This window comes from Nelusetta ayraudi, unplaced genomic scaffold (genome assembly GCF_046127955.1).
Source record: "Nelusetta ayraudi isolate G7.1 ecotype Tasmania unplaced genomic scaffold, CSIRO-AGI_Nayr_v1 ptg000163l, whole genome shotgun sequence".
In the NCBI taxonomy this organism is placed as follows: domain Eukaryota; kingdom Metazoa; phylum Chordata; class Actinopteri; order Tetraodontiformes; family Monacanthidae; genus Nelusetta; species Nelusetta ayraudi.
Window position 1 is genome coordinate 706,854 of NW_027466213.1, and position 15,804 is coordinate 722,657.

General features: G+C 50.4%; 1 protein-coding gene across 3 annotated transcripts in view; it reads right to left on the minus strand.

Annotated features, from left to right (window-relative positions):
• Positions 1–633: 633 nt before the first annotated feature.
• Positions 634–15,804, minus strand: part of LOC142880242 (tomoregulin-2-like) — a 93,564-nt gene continuing 78,393 nt past the window's right edge. Inside the window, exons 6-10 of one of the 3 annotated variants that reach the window (XM_076014012.1) lie at positions 9,183–9,331; positions 5,878–5,928; positions 5,611–5,728; positions 1,710–1,868; positions 634–1,214 (exon numbers count right to left, since the gene is read on the minus strand). In XM_076014012.1, the coding sequence (XP_075870127.1) occupies positions 1,118–1,214; positions 1,710–1,868; positions 5,611–5,728; positions 5,878–5,928; positions 9,183–9,331 (574 nt within the window). In that variant the 3' untranslated portion in view covers positions 634–1,117. Of the gene's footprint in view, positions 1,215–1,705; positions 1,869–5,610; positions 5,729–5,877; positions 5,929–9,170; positions 9,332–15,804 lie in introns of those variants that run through there. The other 2 variants (XM_076014011.1, XM_076014013.1) reach the window with 2 other exon arrangements.

A 15,804-nucleotide genomic window follows, 5' to 3' on the forward strand; every position in this document is an offset into this window, starting at 1 on the left:
AAGACGATCGCTGCTTAAACTCACCTGCATTTTAACAACCATTCTGGACAGCAAACAAACGTCAACAAACAAAAGCACAAGAACTACGGCTTCTGCGATTCACACCGTTCAATAGAAACACCTGCAAATCGCAACTGTACTTTGTTGGAATTTCAGAAATATGGCATTATTTTGCGAAAAACTGTGGTGGGAACGTAGCTCCTGTCCTAGTGATGTGTGTGTGAGTGTTGTGTTGTGTGTGAGTGTGTGCGTGCGTGCAACATGGCTTTGTCACAAACAAAAGTCAGAATCGGCTGGTAACACTTTGTGATATAAATTATTTATTTACATTTACAGAAAAATGACCCCATCAAGACAATGTAGTAATAATAACTATTGGAAATAGAACCCGACATACAGAAGCCGACGTGGTCGTCGCGACCCGACAGAGAGCTCTATAGTAACACTGCGCCCCCTGCCAGAGGTCTCCTAAAACACAAAGTGCAAGGCATCACGTGTAGCCCCACCCCCCGCCCCGCCCCGCCCCCCACCCACCCTCCCTCCCGGACAGACAGAACAGCTCAGTTTAAGCCCCGCCCAGCCCAGCCCCGCCCACCCTGCTGTTCGCTACCCCCCCACACACCTCCCCCCCCATCTGTTTTAACTCCTCATCTAGAAACAAGAGACACAGGCTAGCCCACCTCTAGCAAACCTCACGTCTAACACACACACACACACACACACACACACACACACACACACACTCGCGGTACTCGGACCCCTTGCCCCCTCCTCCCATGGTTCTGGGGAAAACAAACAAACCAATAGAGGAACCCTGGGCCCAAGTGACAAAGTGCAGGAGACACATGGGGGCGCTGTGGCGGCGTCTGATGATGTCACTGTGATTGATCATCAGCGTTTGGCTGCTGCCAGCTCTGTCTCTGTGGAGCCACCGCCCCCCACCCCCACCACCCCCAGGAGGCTCTGCCAGTTGGTACTGGGAGGCCGGGTGGGTGAGGGGGTGGGGGAGTCAGGAGGGGGAGAGTTCCCAGGGTTGGCCTACAGCGGTGGTGGTGGTGGTGGTGGTAGGGCAGGGGGGGGCGAGGGGGAGGGGTCACCAGTCCAGGGGGGCGTGGCCTCAGATCAGCCGGGTGGAGGCTCGCATGGTGTTCTCTGTGCTGAAGTGGACGTTGTTCTGCTTCTGCCGGTTGATCCTGTTGGTGCGCGGGCACTTCCTGTCCGGGACGGAGAGGAGACGCAGGGTTACAACAACCAAGTGACAACATGCACGACTGTTCTGACTTTCCTCTCCTCCTCCTGACAGCTGCTCTCTCTCTCTCTCTCTCTCTCTCTTGGTTTCTCCTCCCCCTCTTCCCCTCCTCCCGCCTCCCCCTCATGATCGGAGCCGTTTATCCTCAAGCCAAACACTTGCACCATCTTTTATTAAAGGTCATAACTGGCTGCCGTCGGCCTCGAGCATGGACACCCCTAGTCTGAACACACACAAGTGTGTGTGTCTGTGTGTGTGTGTCCAAATCTTGAAGCCTTTTCCACACTCACTCACTCTCTCACACACACACACACACACACGAGTGTGTATCCATCCTGTGCAGCCTATATATCCTTGCACACTCACACACACTCCATGCTGTTTTGTATGCATGAGCTCACCGGTGTGTGTGTGTGTGTGTGTGTGTGTGTGTGTGTGTATGCACGTGTGTGCGCCTCACCTGGTGATGCAGAGCACCACCACGCAGATGATGACCACCTGCAGGGCCCCGATGATGGAGGCGATGAGGACGTAGTGCAGTTTGCCCGAACCTGGAACCACGTAGAGCACGTTGTACTCTTTGATGTCGCACTGAGGGCCTCTGAAGCCCGAGTGGCAGCTGGGATCACGCACACACACACACACACACACACACACACACACACACACACACACACACACACAGAGGGAAGAGAAAGAGACGGGTTCATTACTGGGCTGTTCCTGGCTGGCTGTGTTTGCCTCGTCGCCGCCGCTCTTCAGATGAACACGGCCGATAAGCCAGACGAGCGACGCCGACTCGCTGCTGCGTTCAAGCAGCTAATGAATGAAAGTGTGTCACCGCTGCCGCCGCTGCTGCTGCTGCTGCTGCTGCTGCTGCTGCTGCTGCTGCTCCACTCCTGTTCAGCAGTGCTGCAGCACTCATCGAGCCACAGTAGAAGAAGGAGGAGGAGGAGAACCAATGGTATGCAATGTAGAGTGTAATCACCGCGTCTGGCGACACTTTGCTTTGTCTGAACACCCATAATGCACCACGGCAGTGGTAGTGACAGCGCCGAGGTGGCAGCAGGCTGTGGAATGCGACCACATGGTTGCAGCTTCATTATGAGTGACAACAAACGTGAACGTCTTAACGTCTGCGACTTCGCGGTGGATGTGAGTTTATGACACACGCGCACACACACACACATACACACACACAGGCACGCACACACACACACACACACACACTGCAGGACGGAGGGAAGGCTTCCTGTGACACGAGCAGCTGCAGCCTTGTTGCAGCTGTTTAAATCTCCTCTGCCAAGGACGTCGGCCGCATTTCTTACTTTCAAGCGAAACTCAACAGGATTTTACAAGAGAGGAGCTGCGAGTCCAGCACATCCATCTATCTCTCTATCTCTCTATCTCTCCATCCATCCATCCATCTATCCATCTATCTATCTATCTATCTATCTATCTATCTATCTATCTATCTATCTATCTGTCTGTCTGTCTGTCTATCTATCTATCTATCTATCTATCTATCTATCCATCTATCGATCCATCTATCCATCTATCCATCCATCTATCCATCTATCCATCTATCCATCTATCTATATTATTCCTCCATCTGTCAGAGTTTTTGAAATGAGAACCCCTTGCTGTGGTGGTGTCACAGTGAATCAACAGGTACAGCTGACAAACCAGAGGAGCAGTTTCAAACATGAGGTCTTGGACAACACAGAGAAAAAAAATAAACATGATTTTTTCCCCTCCCTTGAGATGCAGTCACCGGCCGCGTTTCCATGACAGTTTTTCTCAAAATAAAACAGATATTTTATTTTTTATTTCATTTCGACAAAGCACAATTGCAGTGTGCAGGCACTGGTCAGTCAACTGGTCACGTGGACCCCGTACGTCACGTCCGCTGACGTGTAAATGCCAAAAAAGTGTTTCCATGACACTTGCGATATACCCCTACATTAATACGTGTGAAAAACCACCCCATGAGAGCGTCCAAACCTTTTAGCCATACATATGGCCATATTTAGGGTCTCGCTCAATCCTCGGGTGATGGAAACGCAGCTACTGTCTGAAGAATCCCTCTGAAAAGGCAGAGTGGATTTTCTTTTCTTTTTTTTTTTTTTTTTTTAACATGTAATTGGTGTGAAGGTGGGTTGGTGCCAGCAGTGACACAGTGAGTGAGTGAGAGAGCGCTGGAGGACTGAGAGACTAATGGAGGTGACCTCTGACCTCTGAGAGGAGCTGAAATGGTTCCCTGTCCACTCTTCCTCTCCACACTTCCTCCGTCTCCTGGGAGGTTATTACCCACAAACACCTGCACACCCGTACATGGTGGCACACACACACACACACACACACACACACACACACACACACACACACACACTCCAGGATGAACACGCCGTACTTGGCCCGAGCGCCGCATTTCCTTCCTTTGTTAGGATACTCACACACAACCTGCGGGTCTTCCGCTGACCACCAGGGGGCAGCAAAGATATTTCACACTGCCTGCTCTGCGGCCGCTGCTACTGTATATGCAAAGAGCGTGTGTGGCTGTGCAGCAGGGACCAACAATGGACCATCCGCAGCACGCACTGTGTGTGTGTGTGTGTGTGTGTGTGAGGTGGTGGATTCAGTTTCATTCTCTTTTAGTATTTTTGCTCTTTGTGTTGCTTGTGTTTGTTTGCTGCTACTGCTAATCTGAGGACGTGTCTGCACTTTCTGCTGCGCCCGCTGTTCTGCACCAGCTCGCAGTGTGTGAGCGGTGCTTTTTGTGTGTGTGTGTGTGTGTTTTTTTTTTTTTTGCATTTTTGTTGCACTCGTGCCCTGGATTCTAAACAGAGAGGTCAGACGAGGCGAGGACGAAGCGCCTGGGCGTCGGGATGGTGGAGATCCCTCAAACCAGCAGGTTACCCTGTGAGTGAAAAAACGGAAGCAACTGAAAATAACTTTGTGCTAAAAAAAAATTACAATAAAATAAAGAAATTACAATTGCTGGTAGCTCCAGCTGCAGCCGTTAAAGTTGTGCGATGGTTAATGAGTGCAGAGGGATTCGCATTCCGAGGAAGACGACATCCTACCTCAGTGAACAGATGCTACAGCGGCCAGACCGACACACCTTCTTTCTTTTAGTTTGACCATAATTATTCATGAGGCAACGGCTGCCAGGAGCCTCCCTGCAGCACAGACAACACTTACAGGTGCCATTCTCCCTCTCACAGGCCAATGAATCATCAGAAAAAGAAAGAAAACAGATTTGAAAAAGGATTGTTTTCTAGAAGAAAGAAGCCACATGGCGTCGCTTTAATATGTTTTGAGGCTGGAAGCAGGAATTAATAAAACGCTTGTCACTCACTGACGGCAGCATGACGGTGTGTTTCCAGCCGAGCATTATCATTAGCAGATAGATGACAGTGTGTGCGTGGGACGTCGAGATAAAATCACGAGAGTGAAACTTGTGAGAGGGGGGAACAGCGGTGAGCAGCAGCAGCAACAGCAGCAGCAGCAGCAGCAGCAGCAGCAGCAGCAGCAGCAGCAGCAGCAGCAGCAGCAGCACCCATGCTCCAGCTCTCCTTCGTGCGAGATAAACCAGGCTGATTAGAAAACACAGGGCCGAGAAATGCCAAGAAATTGCTGAATTTCACAAGTGATTAGCTATCTGGCGCTACGCTCTGTCTGCTGGTGTCTGCAGATTAGAGAGCCAGGAGCACGGTGACCATCAGCAGAGGTGGAGTGGGAAAGAAAAGAAAAAGAAGAAGAAGAAGAAGGAGGAGGAGGGGGAGAAGAAGAAGGTGTGGTCCGAGGTCTCTGGCTTCACTCTGGATGTTTCTGAAGTCTGGAACACAGCAGCTGCTAATGACTGGACACTTTCTACATGATGAATCTGTGTAGTGTCGCCCATAATTAGCTGCTTCAGAAGTAAAGGCCAGTTGATTTTTGGCTTTTTAATGAGCAACTGTGGTGTACAGGACAAATGCGACTCTATGGTTTGGGTACTTTATATAATTAAAGACTTGAAAAAGTCAAAACAATATATTAACATTGCATTTGCATTCATTTCTATTATTATTACTTCTATTTAGTGACCAGCAGGGGGAGACTCCAATGTGTTACAATGACAGATGTATTAAAAGAACTGGATAGCAGACGCCACTGTGGCGCCCTTTCATTTTGCGTTTGAGTCGGTTGTCAACCCTCTTTAATTTTGTGGTATGTTGGAGTTTTTGACTGCAGTACCTCCAGTGGCCACTGGGAAAAAAAGCGAAATCTGGTATCCAGTTCTTAATACATGCACTTTTCCAAGACCAAACCATAAAAATGTAACCTCCTCTTCGAACGTCCCAGTGATATTTTACCTGCAGGACGGCTGAGCCAGGAGGTTGGGGAACTGGCAGTCTCCATGCACGCAGTAGTTCTTGTAGTCGTCTGGACAGGGGAAGGAGCGGCTGCGGGCCAGCGGGTCCTCTTTCACCACTAGCAGACACACAACAAACACACACAGGCACACAAAGCCTCATAAAAACCTGGAACTTCTGATTTCAGGGTCAATTCTCATATGAAGACATGGGCAGTGTGCCGGGGGGGGGGGGGGGGGAGCCTGTGGAAAGCAGCGGCAGCCTCACCTGAGACGTCGGTGTGCGGCAGGTGCACGTCTCCAACTTTGGTGCCAGTCACTGGAGGAAGGAGACACAGGAGATTGAAACCCAGCGCAACCTGTTCACCTGCTGCAGGCAGCGGAGCTCCAGCCAGGTGAAGCACACTGGTGGAGTTCAGCTGAACTACTGAACTACTGGAAACAGGTGAGAGCAGTTTGGAGCCACGTTCTGTGTGAACCTCTGAACTCTGTGAGTGTAAATATCGGCCATTCAAATCTCTTCACTCTTATATTTCTTTGCTATAATCAAAGAAAAGAAAAAAAAAATTTCAAATCAAATGTACATATAATTCCTCAATAAACAGCAAGACTCAAGAAAACCAGGTCAGTGATATTGACTCAGAACAGAATTGAGATCGAAGAAACATCCCCACATTTAAGACACGTATTTAAAAATAATCAGTGAGGGGAGGAAAAATGATTTTTTTTCAATGAAAAATAGCTTCTGCTCTTGAACATTATTCAGCCGTCAAAGATTTAATCACTTTTTTTTTTTTTAAGACTGCAGCCTGCAGAACGCTTTTTTTTTCTATCTTCCTCTGCCATCTTCTCTCCAAATTCCATTTTCTAACTCAATGAAACGACAACAAGTGGCAACAATATCAACACAACATCAAACCACGGAAACAAAACCAGAATAATAAGAATGTGTGTTTGTGAGTGAGACTTGATCAGTCCTCGGGAAACACTGGAGCGTTGCAGTGATTCCCGACTGGAGCGTTGCAGTGATTCCTCGGGAAACACTGCAACGTTGCAGTGATTCCCAACTGCAGCGTTGCAGTGATCCCTCGGGAAACACTGGAGCGTTGCAGTGATTCCCAACTGCAGCGTTGCAGTGATCCCTCGGGAAACACTGCAGCGTTGCAGTGATTCCCGACTGCAGCGTTGCAGTGATTCCTCGGGAAACACTGCAGCGTTGCAGTGATTCCTCGGGAAACACTGGAGCGTTGCAGTGATTCCTCGGGAAACACTGGAGCGTTGCAGTGATTCCTCGGGAAAGACTGCAGCGTTGCAGTGATTCCTCGGGAAACACTGCAGCGTTGCAGTGATTCCCGACTGGAGCGTTGCAGTGATTCCTCGGGAAACACTGGAGCGTTGCAGTGATTCCCGACTGGAGCGTTGCAGTGATTCCTCGGGAAACACTGGAGCGTTGCAGTGATTCCTCGGGAAACACTGCAGCGTTGCAGTGATTCCTCGGGAAACACTGGAGCGTTGCAGTGATTCCTCGGGAAACACTGCAGCGTTGCAGTGATTCCTCGGGAAACACTGGAGCGTTGCAGTGATTCCTCGGGAAACACTGCAGCGTTGCAGTGATTCCTCGGGAAACACTGGAGCGTTGCAGTGATTCCTGACTGGAGCGTTGCAGTGATTCCTCGGGAAACACTGGAGCGTTGCAGTGATTCCTGACTGGAGCGTTGCAGTGATTCCTCGGGAAACACTGGAGCGTTGCAGTGATTCCTCGGGAAACACTGCAGCGTTGCAGTGATTCCCGACTGGAGCGTTGCAGTGATTCCTCGGGAAAGACTGCAGCGTTGCAGTGATTCCCGACTGGAGCGTTGCAGTGATTCCCGACTGGAGCGTTGCAGTGATTCCTCGGGAAAGACTGCAGCGTTGCAGTGATTCCCGACTGGAGCGTTGCAGTGATTCCTCGGGAAAGACTGCAGCGTTGCAGTGATTCCCGACTGGAGCGTTGCAGTGATTCCTCGGGAAAGACTGGAGCGTTGCAGTGATTCCTCGGGAAAGACTGGAGCGTTGCAGTGATTCCCGACTGGAGCGTTGCAGTGATTCCTCGGGAAAGACTGGAGCGTTGCAGTGATTCCTGTTGCTGTTACACCAGCAGGCTAACATAGGGCCGCTAACACTCTTCCTCCATGACATTTGCCTCTTCGCTCCGCCGACTAGAACAGAATGTGTGATGACATCGATCAGGGCGGTCGGACCCGGCGGGGTGGGGGTGTGGGGTGTGGGCGGGGCTTAACACCGTGGCTGGAATACACACTGGTGTTTGGCTGCGGAGCTGCTTAGCAGCGCTGATTGCTTTCCTCACCATTACACCTGGCGGCACCACGAAGCCGTTCTCACCCACCCATCGATCCAACACCAACACAGGAGGAGGAGGAGGAGGAGGGAGAGGGAGGAGGAGAAGTAGGGGAGGGGAAGAAAGACGAGGAGGACGAGGGAGAGGGGCAGGAGGTGGGGAGAGAGAAGGAGTAGGAGGAGGAAGAGGAGGATTGAGAGGAGGAGGAGGAGGACGACGGGGAGAAGGAAAGGTGGGTGGACAGGGAGGTGTAGAAGGAGAAAGAAGGGGAGTGGAGCAGGAGGAGCTCCATCACACGCTCGCAAATGTTGCCATAGAAGCTGCACATAAATGAGACGTTGTCGCTGCTCCTCCTGCTCCTCCTGCTCCTCCTGCTTCTCCTGCTTCTCCTGCTCCTCCTGTTCTTCCTGCTCCTCCTGCTCCTCCTGTTCTTCCTGCTTCTCCTGCTCCTCCTGCTCCCCCTGCTTCTCCTGCTCCTCCTGCTCCTTCTGCTCCTCCTGCTCCTCCTGCTCCTTCTCTTGCTCCACCTGCTCCTCCTGCTTCTCCTGCTCCTCCAGCTCCTCCTGCTCCTTCTCTTGCTCCTCCTGCTTCTCCTGCTCCTCCAGCTCCTTCTCCTGCTCCTCCTGCTCCTCCTGCACCTCCTACTTCTCCTCCTGCTCCTCCCTCGACTCACTACTTGGCTCCTGACAAGCTGCCTTCCAACCTCCACCATCACAGGACCAATAAATGAAGATGTTTTGTGGGATTATAAACATTTAAAGAACTCCAAAGAAGATTTTTTTTTTTTTTTTTTTTTTTTTAATGCAGCCGCCTTTTGTCTTCTCCCATGTGGATTAGCAATATGACTCAGTTAAGGGATTAAAGTGGGGAGATTAATGAAATAAACCTTATCCCTGGAACGGTTGCCAAAAAAAAAAAAACGAGGGGCCGCAGCCAAATGAAAGACACAAGACTAAAAGGAGGGATTATCATCATCAAGCCAAAAATGATCAATATACGCCGCAGTGAAGCTGCTGCAGGCTTTTTTCCTTCCCTTTAACGAGGATTATTTTTGTTGTTCCAAAATTCGACTGAGTGAAAATATTAGTGGTGATGATGATGAAACGCGGCTGGAGGTCGACGGGACGAGCGGGGTTCACCGCCGCAGCTCCCCGATTGGTCGGCCAACGGCAGCTCCAAACAAACACCTGGCAGACTGCCGGTGTGTGTGTGTGTGTGCTGACCTTGTGGCTGACCTTGGCAGTGGCCCAGGTACTTGACCTCGATGCGCTCCTGCTTCTGACACGACGCCTCCTTCACCTGGCAGGGGTTGTCGTAGGAGCGGCCGTCGGAGGCGCACACTGGGTTGAAGCTGATGTGCGAGCAGTCGATGTTGCACACGCACCTGGAAGAAGGAGAGAGAGAGAGAGAGAAAAAAAAATCCCATTAGAGGCGCCCGCCCGTTAATTTATCGGCTCTGTCGAGATGAGAAAAAATAAATGGGATCTGGAATATCAGCGGAAACAAGAGCGTCTTTATCCCCCCGGGAGAGCGAGCGGCTGCAGGGAGGAGACGCAGCGAAGTCACTCAGGGATTAGAGCCAGAGACTCGCTGTGGTGGGAGGAACATAAATAATGGAATAAATAAAAAAAAGCAGGCATTGTAATCCTGTTCCGACTGGGTGGGGTTTTGTGTTGCGTTGGCACAGTCGGCGCAACACAATAGCCAGTGTGGATTTAACTTTTGCAGAAAGCAGACGGGCTGCAAAAAAAAAAAAAAAAAAAAAAGTAGAGGAAGGTCCGTGATTGACAAAATGATGTGGCATTATAATGGGAGAAAGCTATTATGTCATAATAATAAGAATAAAAAGAGATAACAAAGCCGTAGTGCGGCGGGAGAAAATGAAGCGCAGAAAAAGCTGCTGCCATTGTCGCAGCTTTTAGATGCGTAATTCATTTCAGATAACATTTAAGAAAAAAAAAAAGAAAAAAAGGGGGGGGGGAAAGAAATATTTCCAGGAGCGAATCCTGCTGGAATAGAGAGAGAGACAAAAAAAAATATTCAACATTGACAGAAAGATTCTATGGGGGAGGGAAAGAGTAAAACTAACACTTTGGGTGAATTCCAATTCCTCCCTCAACCCTCAATCTCAACCCTCAATCTCAAAAATGCACGCTCCCGCGAGGTGCAAGTGCTGTCCCGATTCTCAGAAGGTCAAGTTGAGGGAGGAGTTTAAGGGCTGTATCGCCCTCAATATTGAGATTCTCCGGCACCACCCTTGGCAGTCAGGGCTACCCAGAAGGCATTGCGTATTTTCGCCAAGACATCTTGGAAAAAGAGGGCGATGTAAAAGCGAGCTACAAATGGAAGTATTTTCTTAGTTAATAAAGATATAAATATTACCAAACCATTTTATTGTCTTAGTTTAAGACTTTTTTTTTATGGATAATTGACATCGTTGTTGCGTAACATTTTTTTTTTTTACTTTACGAGGTTTGACAACCGGACCGGCGGTCCCGGCTCTTATTAAAATCAATTCAGAGTACGTGAATCCTTTAAGTCTTATCCTGTGTATTTAGCTGCTAACTGGACTGAACAAGTGCAATAATGGACCTCTGCTGCAATGCAGACCTGTGCAACACATTCGAAATACATTGTGTTGCAAGTCATCTTCAACCAGATTTTTGCAAGACATTTGAAAACTCATTTTATGACCTTATCATGTTGTTGCCTCTCACACGTGCACTTTATATGGCTTCCTATCTATCTATCTATCTATCTATCTATCTATCTATCTATCATCTATCTATCTATCCATCCATCCATCTATCCATCTATCCATCTATCCATCCATCCATCTATCCATCCATCTATCCATCCATCCATCCATCCATCCATCTGGCTACCAGCCTGGATGCCAGAGGAGGTGCAACATGAGGCCCCCCTGACACACTGACACTCTGAGCCCAACATCGCTGACCAGTGGAACCGCTGATGATGATCAGACTGGAGATGAACAAAGTCCCAAATCTACAAGTTGTCACATTTCATACTTGTCGTGTCAGTCGACATGATGGCAACGCTTACATGGAGAGAAAGAGCCGACAGAGTCCGTCTTTCATCTTAGGGACCATTTAAAAATATATATTTTTCTTTTGCACTGCGTGTTCTGCATGACATTCAGTGCACGTCACACGTGAGAGCAGCAGTTCCTCCCTCCGTGAATCAGGTTAATGAGGCTTTAGTGCTTCCAGTGACCAGCGGCTAACAGTTGCTGCTGCTGCTGCTGCTGCTGCTGCTGCTGCTGCTGCGCCTCAGTTTTGGGAGGTGAAATGTTCAACGTGGGACTGCGGAGGAGCCTGTGGGCTTCTGCACAACCACTACGTCGGCACAAACGGCCGTCAGAGTGAGAGCCGACACACACACACACACACACACACACACACACACACACACACACACACACACACACACACACACCTGGAAGCGTATCTGTGTGTTTTGATGTGTGCAGTGTGCAGCAGCAGCAGCAGCGATCAGCAGAAATCAGCGCCGGGTTTACGTCCCCAGACTGGCTGCTGCTGCTGCTGCTGCTGCTGCTGCTGCTGCCACTGCTGCTGCTGCTGCTGCTGCTGCTGCTGCTGCTGCTGAGTGGAGCTCAACACCACATTCTGTAATTATAAATCTGTCATTATTCTCAGGGCCTTTTTTCATCCCCCTCCGGTGACGAGCGCGGTGACGAGCGGAGCTCTCGGCGCTGCGTTCTGCCTCCTCGCATTTGCATACAGGCCCACCAACACACACACACACACACACACACACACACACACACACCTTCACAATCAGCCGGGGTGCGTGGCGGCCGCTGACACTGATGTTGATTGAAACGCCGCGGCGCAGCAAAGCGTGTCGGCACTCAGCGGAAGTAATGATGGAGCGGCAACATGAGGAGGGGGTGGGGGTGGGGGGGGGGGTTGGAGAAGACAACGGGCGGCGTGAGGGCGACGCCCATAATCCCACATGGCACCGATGGAGAGGAAACACAGCGAGGCGGCAGCAGCCGCAGTGGCGGCGCTCTGTCCAGGTCAGCTCGGCCAAATTGGGAAAAAGTCTAAAACAGGCACGGGCAAACTACGGCCCGGGGGCCATATGCGGCCTGTTAAGCTTTCTAATCCGGCCCGCTGTCAGTCATAAAGTAGCTGTATTTCATCAATATTTCCCAGTGTTTCCAGAGTCCTTTCAGTAAAGAGCTGAACACCGCGAGGCTTCAAGGACGCTGATGTGGTTGCAACGTTGCTTTGCTTCATTTCCAATGGACATTAAAGCAACGTGTCTTCTACATGTCCCGCAAATAGATTTTTTTTTTGGGTCACCAAAAACACTGCATCCATCTGCCGCTGCTCCGGCACCTCTGTCACATTATACAAGCCACTGTGTCCCCCACCAGTCCAAAAGTTTGCCCACCACCTGCACAAAAACCTCAGGTACGAAATGACAGCCAAAAACAAAGTCCTGGAGAAACATCCTGGCGGCGGCTGAGTGGCTGAGTGGCGGCGACACGCTCGGTCAGGGTCGACGTCCTCCTGAGTTATTCAAATCTTGTTTTTTTTCGACTCAAAGGGGGAAAAAAAAATAAATAAGAAAAAGAAAAACCGGCACTACCACCCCCCCCCCCCCCCCCACCCAACTGAGAGAATGTCAAGAACTCCAAAGACTTGATGTTAATTTGCGGTAACTAAGCAGCGCTGGGCTGCGCAGCAGGAACGCAACACTGCAGTCAACAAACGCTGAGGCGTCGCACTGCAGCGCCTGGCCAGTGAAGGCAACACGAGGCGTCTGAGTGATCGATTGGAGACGTTCGTCACCTCAAAATCACCTTCATCTAGAATTCTGGTATTTTCTCACAAAAGACGGGATTGCTGGACGGCTGACGGTGGAGCTCTGCGGCGGCTCGGCGGCAAAACAATCAACTCTATATATTTGTTTTTTGTTTGTTTTTTTTTTTTAACTATCGCAGGCCGTGTAATGCTGTGTTTTGAGAGGCGGAATGAGGTGGAGGATAAATCTTCTGAGGGAGGAAGAATAAAAATGGACAAAGAAACAATCACGCAAAAAATAATTTCAGGCTTGAAAAAAATAGTTCTGCGATGATAAAAATTGCGCCGAGCGACAGACGGCGTCTCCGAGTAAAGAAGGAAAATTTCCACCGCATTACGACATTAGAGCACAAAAGGATTTCAGTTGGAGCCATCGTCAGTGGAGGAAGTGAGAAGAACAAATCTGCACTTTCATCTTCTCCCCCGCCCCCCCCCCCCCCCCTCCCCTTCCTTAAACACAGAGAGTCATTTTTACAGCAGTCGCCCCTCCAGTCAAGATTACGGCCACAATTTAAGAGGCTCCGCTATCGTCCTCGACATCTTAATTGGAATAGTTTTAGCCGTAAAGAGGCAATAAGAGAAGAATCCAGAGTGCGTCGGGATCAAAGCGGCACGCAAACTGTGAAATTCTGGACTCGCCAGCCACGCCAATAAAATGTCTACACACCCAGACACACACACACTCACACACACACACACACACACACACACACACACACACAGAGCTTGGGCCAATCCCGCGAGGCCTCTGCTGGTCGGTGGCTAATGTTTGGGCGCTATGCATTTTTAATGAGGACGCTCACTTCCTGCTCCATCGGCACCAGAGCACCACGGTGCAGTGCGTCAATACACACACACACACACACACACACACACACACACACGCATCGAAGCGATCAATGTGTGATAAAGCGACACTGCTGAGAGCTAAATGGGGGTAAAAGTGTTCAAGAGCAAATTAGTGGTGTTTTAGTGTGTGTGTGTGTGTGTGTGTGTGTGCAGGATGTGAGCTATTGATCAGCTCCTGCTGATTATTGGCCCCTCCCACCCTGTGTTTGTGCGCTCGCTCCCATCCTCACACATGTAAACAGAGTCTCCACTCGTTTACGGCGCACTTACCTCCCTCACCCTGCACACACACACACGTACACACACACACACACACACACACTCACACACACACACCCTGAGGTGGGCGCTTGCTGAGTGTGTGTGTGGTGTTATGATGCAACAGCCCTGAACACAAAACCTTATTGTAGCCGAACGGCAGCATTGATTTTCGGAATCTTCAGCCTCCAATTTCACAGTTTTCTGTCTTTTAAAGAAGCAAAATGGGTGAAAGACAAACAGACGGAGACAGAGAGCCGCTCGGTGGGGGGGTGGGGTGGGGGGGGGTGGGGTGGAGGAGGAGGAGGAGGAGGGGCAGGACTACTGAAACAACATGAGAGCGAGAGGGGAGATAAAACCAGGAGGGAGAATTGATACGAGCGCCTTTCTGGGTTTGCAGAGTGGAATTCTGGTCGGGTTTCAGCCTGATTCTGATTCTTCAGGCCACTGCTGGAAAGTGGGGCTGAAGTGTCGACTTGTAACTTCAATTCAAAGAGCTTCGGCTCAGACCCTCATCATCTATATATCAGACCTTCAGCGTGAGACATGTAAGCCGCCGATATCAGCCAATCACCTTCACAGAAAGATAGATGGACAGATAGATAGATAGATGGATAGATGGATAGATGGATAGATGGATGGAGGGCAGATGGTTGGGCTGATGGATGGTAGATAGGTAGGTGATAGAGGGATGATGGATGGATGGATGGATGGATGGATGGATGGGCTGCCTACAATCATCATTCCAGTCACAGGAATATTTTGGAATCAACCACTTTCCACCACCAGGGGGCAGTGGAAGTCCCGACCTGGGCGCTCTGACCAAGGAGTAGAAGGTTGATTCTTTGGGAAAAGTTCTGCCTGGCTCTACGTTTGGGCTTTTGTGAGACATAATCACACACACACACACACACACACACACACACACACACACACACACACACAGTGTGACACTATAGAGAGAAACACGTTGCCAGCAGGACGACCATGATGTCATCATGATGAACCAGAACTGCTGACCTTTGACCTCCCACCTGCCTGTTTACTTACTACCTGTGTCTACTTGACCACCCTAGCCCCCCCCACCCCCTCACTCTGCCCACACGTGGCTCCGCCCCCTCATCACCTGGCCGTGATTACAGCCGTCGTCGTTTGATTAGACGCCAGTTTGTCTGATTAACAAAAATCTAAAAAAAAAAAATCAAAAAGCGGCGGCTGCCTGATTGGAGCGACCCGCCTGCCGCTGCCGCCTCCATCAGAGTGGGTTTGACGAGGTGCCAGACGAGGCGCCGCTCGGCTGCGGTTTGATGAAAATGACCAGCTCTGTTTTTTTTTTTTTTTTTTTTCCCTTTCCTCCGGGCCAATCACCTGTGTGATTACTCCCTCGCCGACACACCTTGAGGCTTCGGGGGAGGGGGGGGGGGGGGCGAGGAGAACTTTCCACGATGCTGCGTGTCCACGCCAAGTTTTTGGCAGAAAAAGCCATCTTTCTAAAATGTCACTACACAACTGTGACTTGCAGGTGAAGCGCAGGAAGCCGTCAATTTCATCTACACTCGTCCGGCGAGACCCCACTGTGAGGGGGACGGAGGGGCACAAAACATCTTTGGAGCAGCTTCTTCAGCTGGTCACCGCTGCTGCTGCTGCTGCTGCCGCTGCTGCTGCCGCTGCCGCTGCCGCTGCCGCTCGTACTTCAAAGGCAAAGTCCGTGCGCGTGGGAGCGGACGGTCGGCCAGGAATTCATGGAGCAGTTGTGCTGACCGGGTCAGCGAACTGGTCACGTGACCACGTACGGGTCCCGTCCGCTGACGTGTCACTGATGTGCAAAAAAGTGTTTCCATCACACTGTTGTGATCTTCCTCATGAGAGCCTCAAAACCTTTCGGCCACATCTG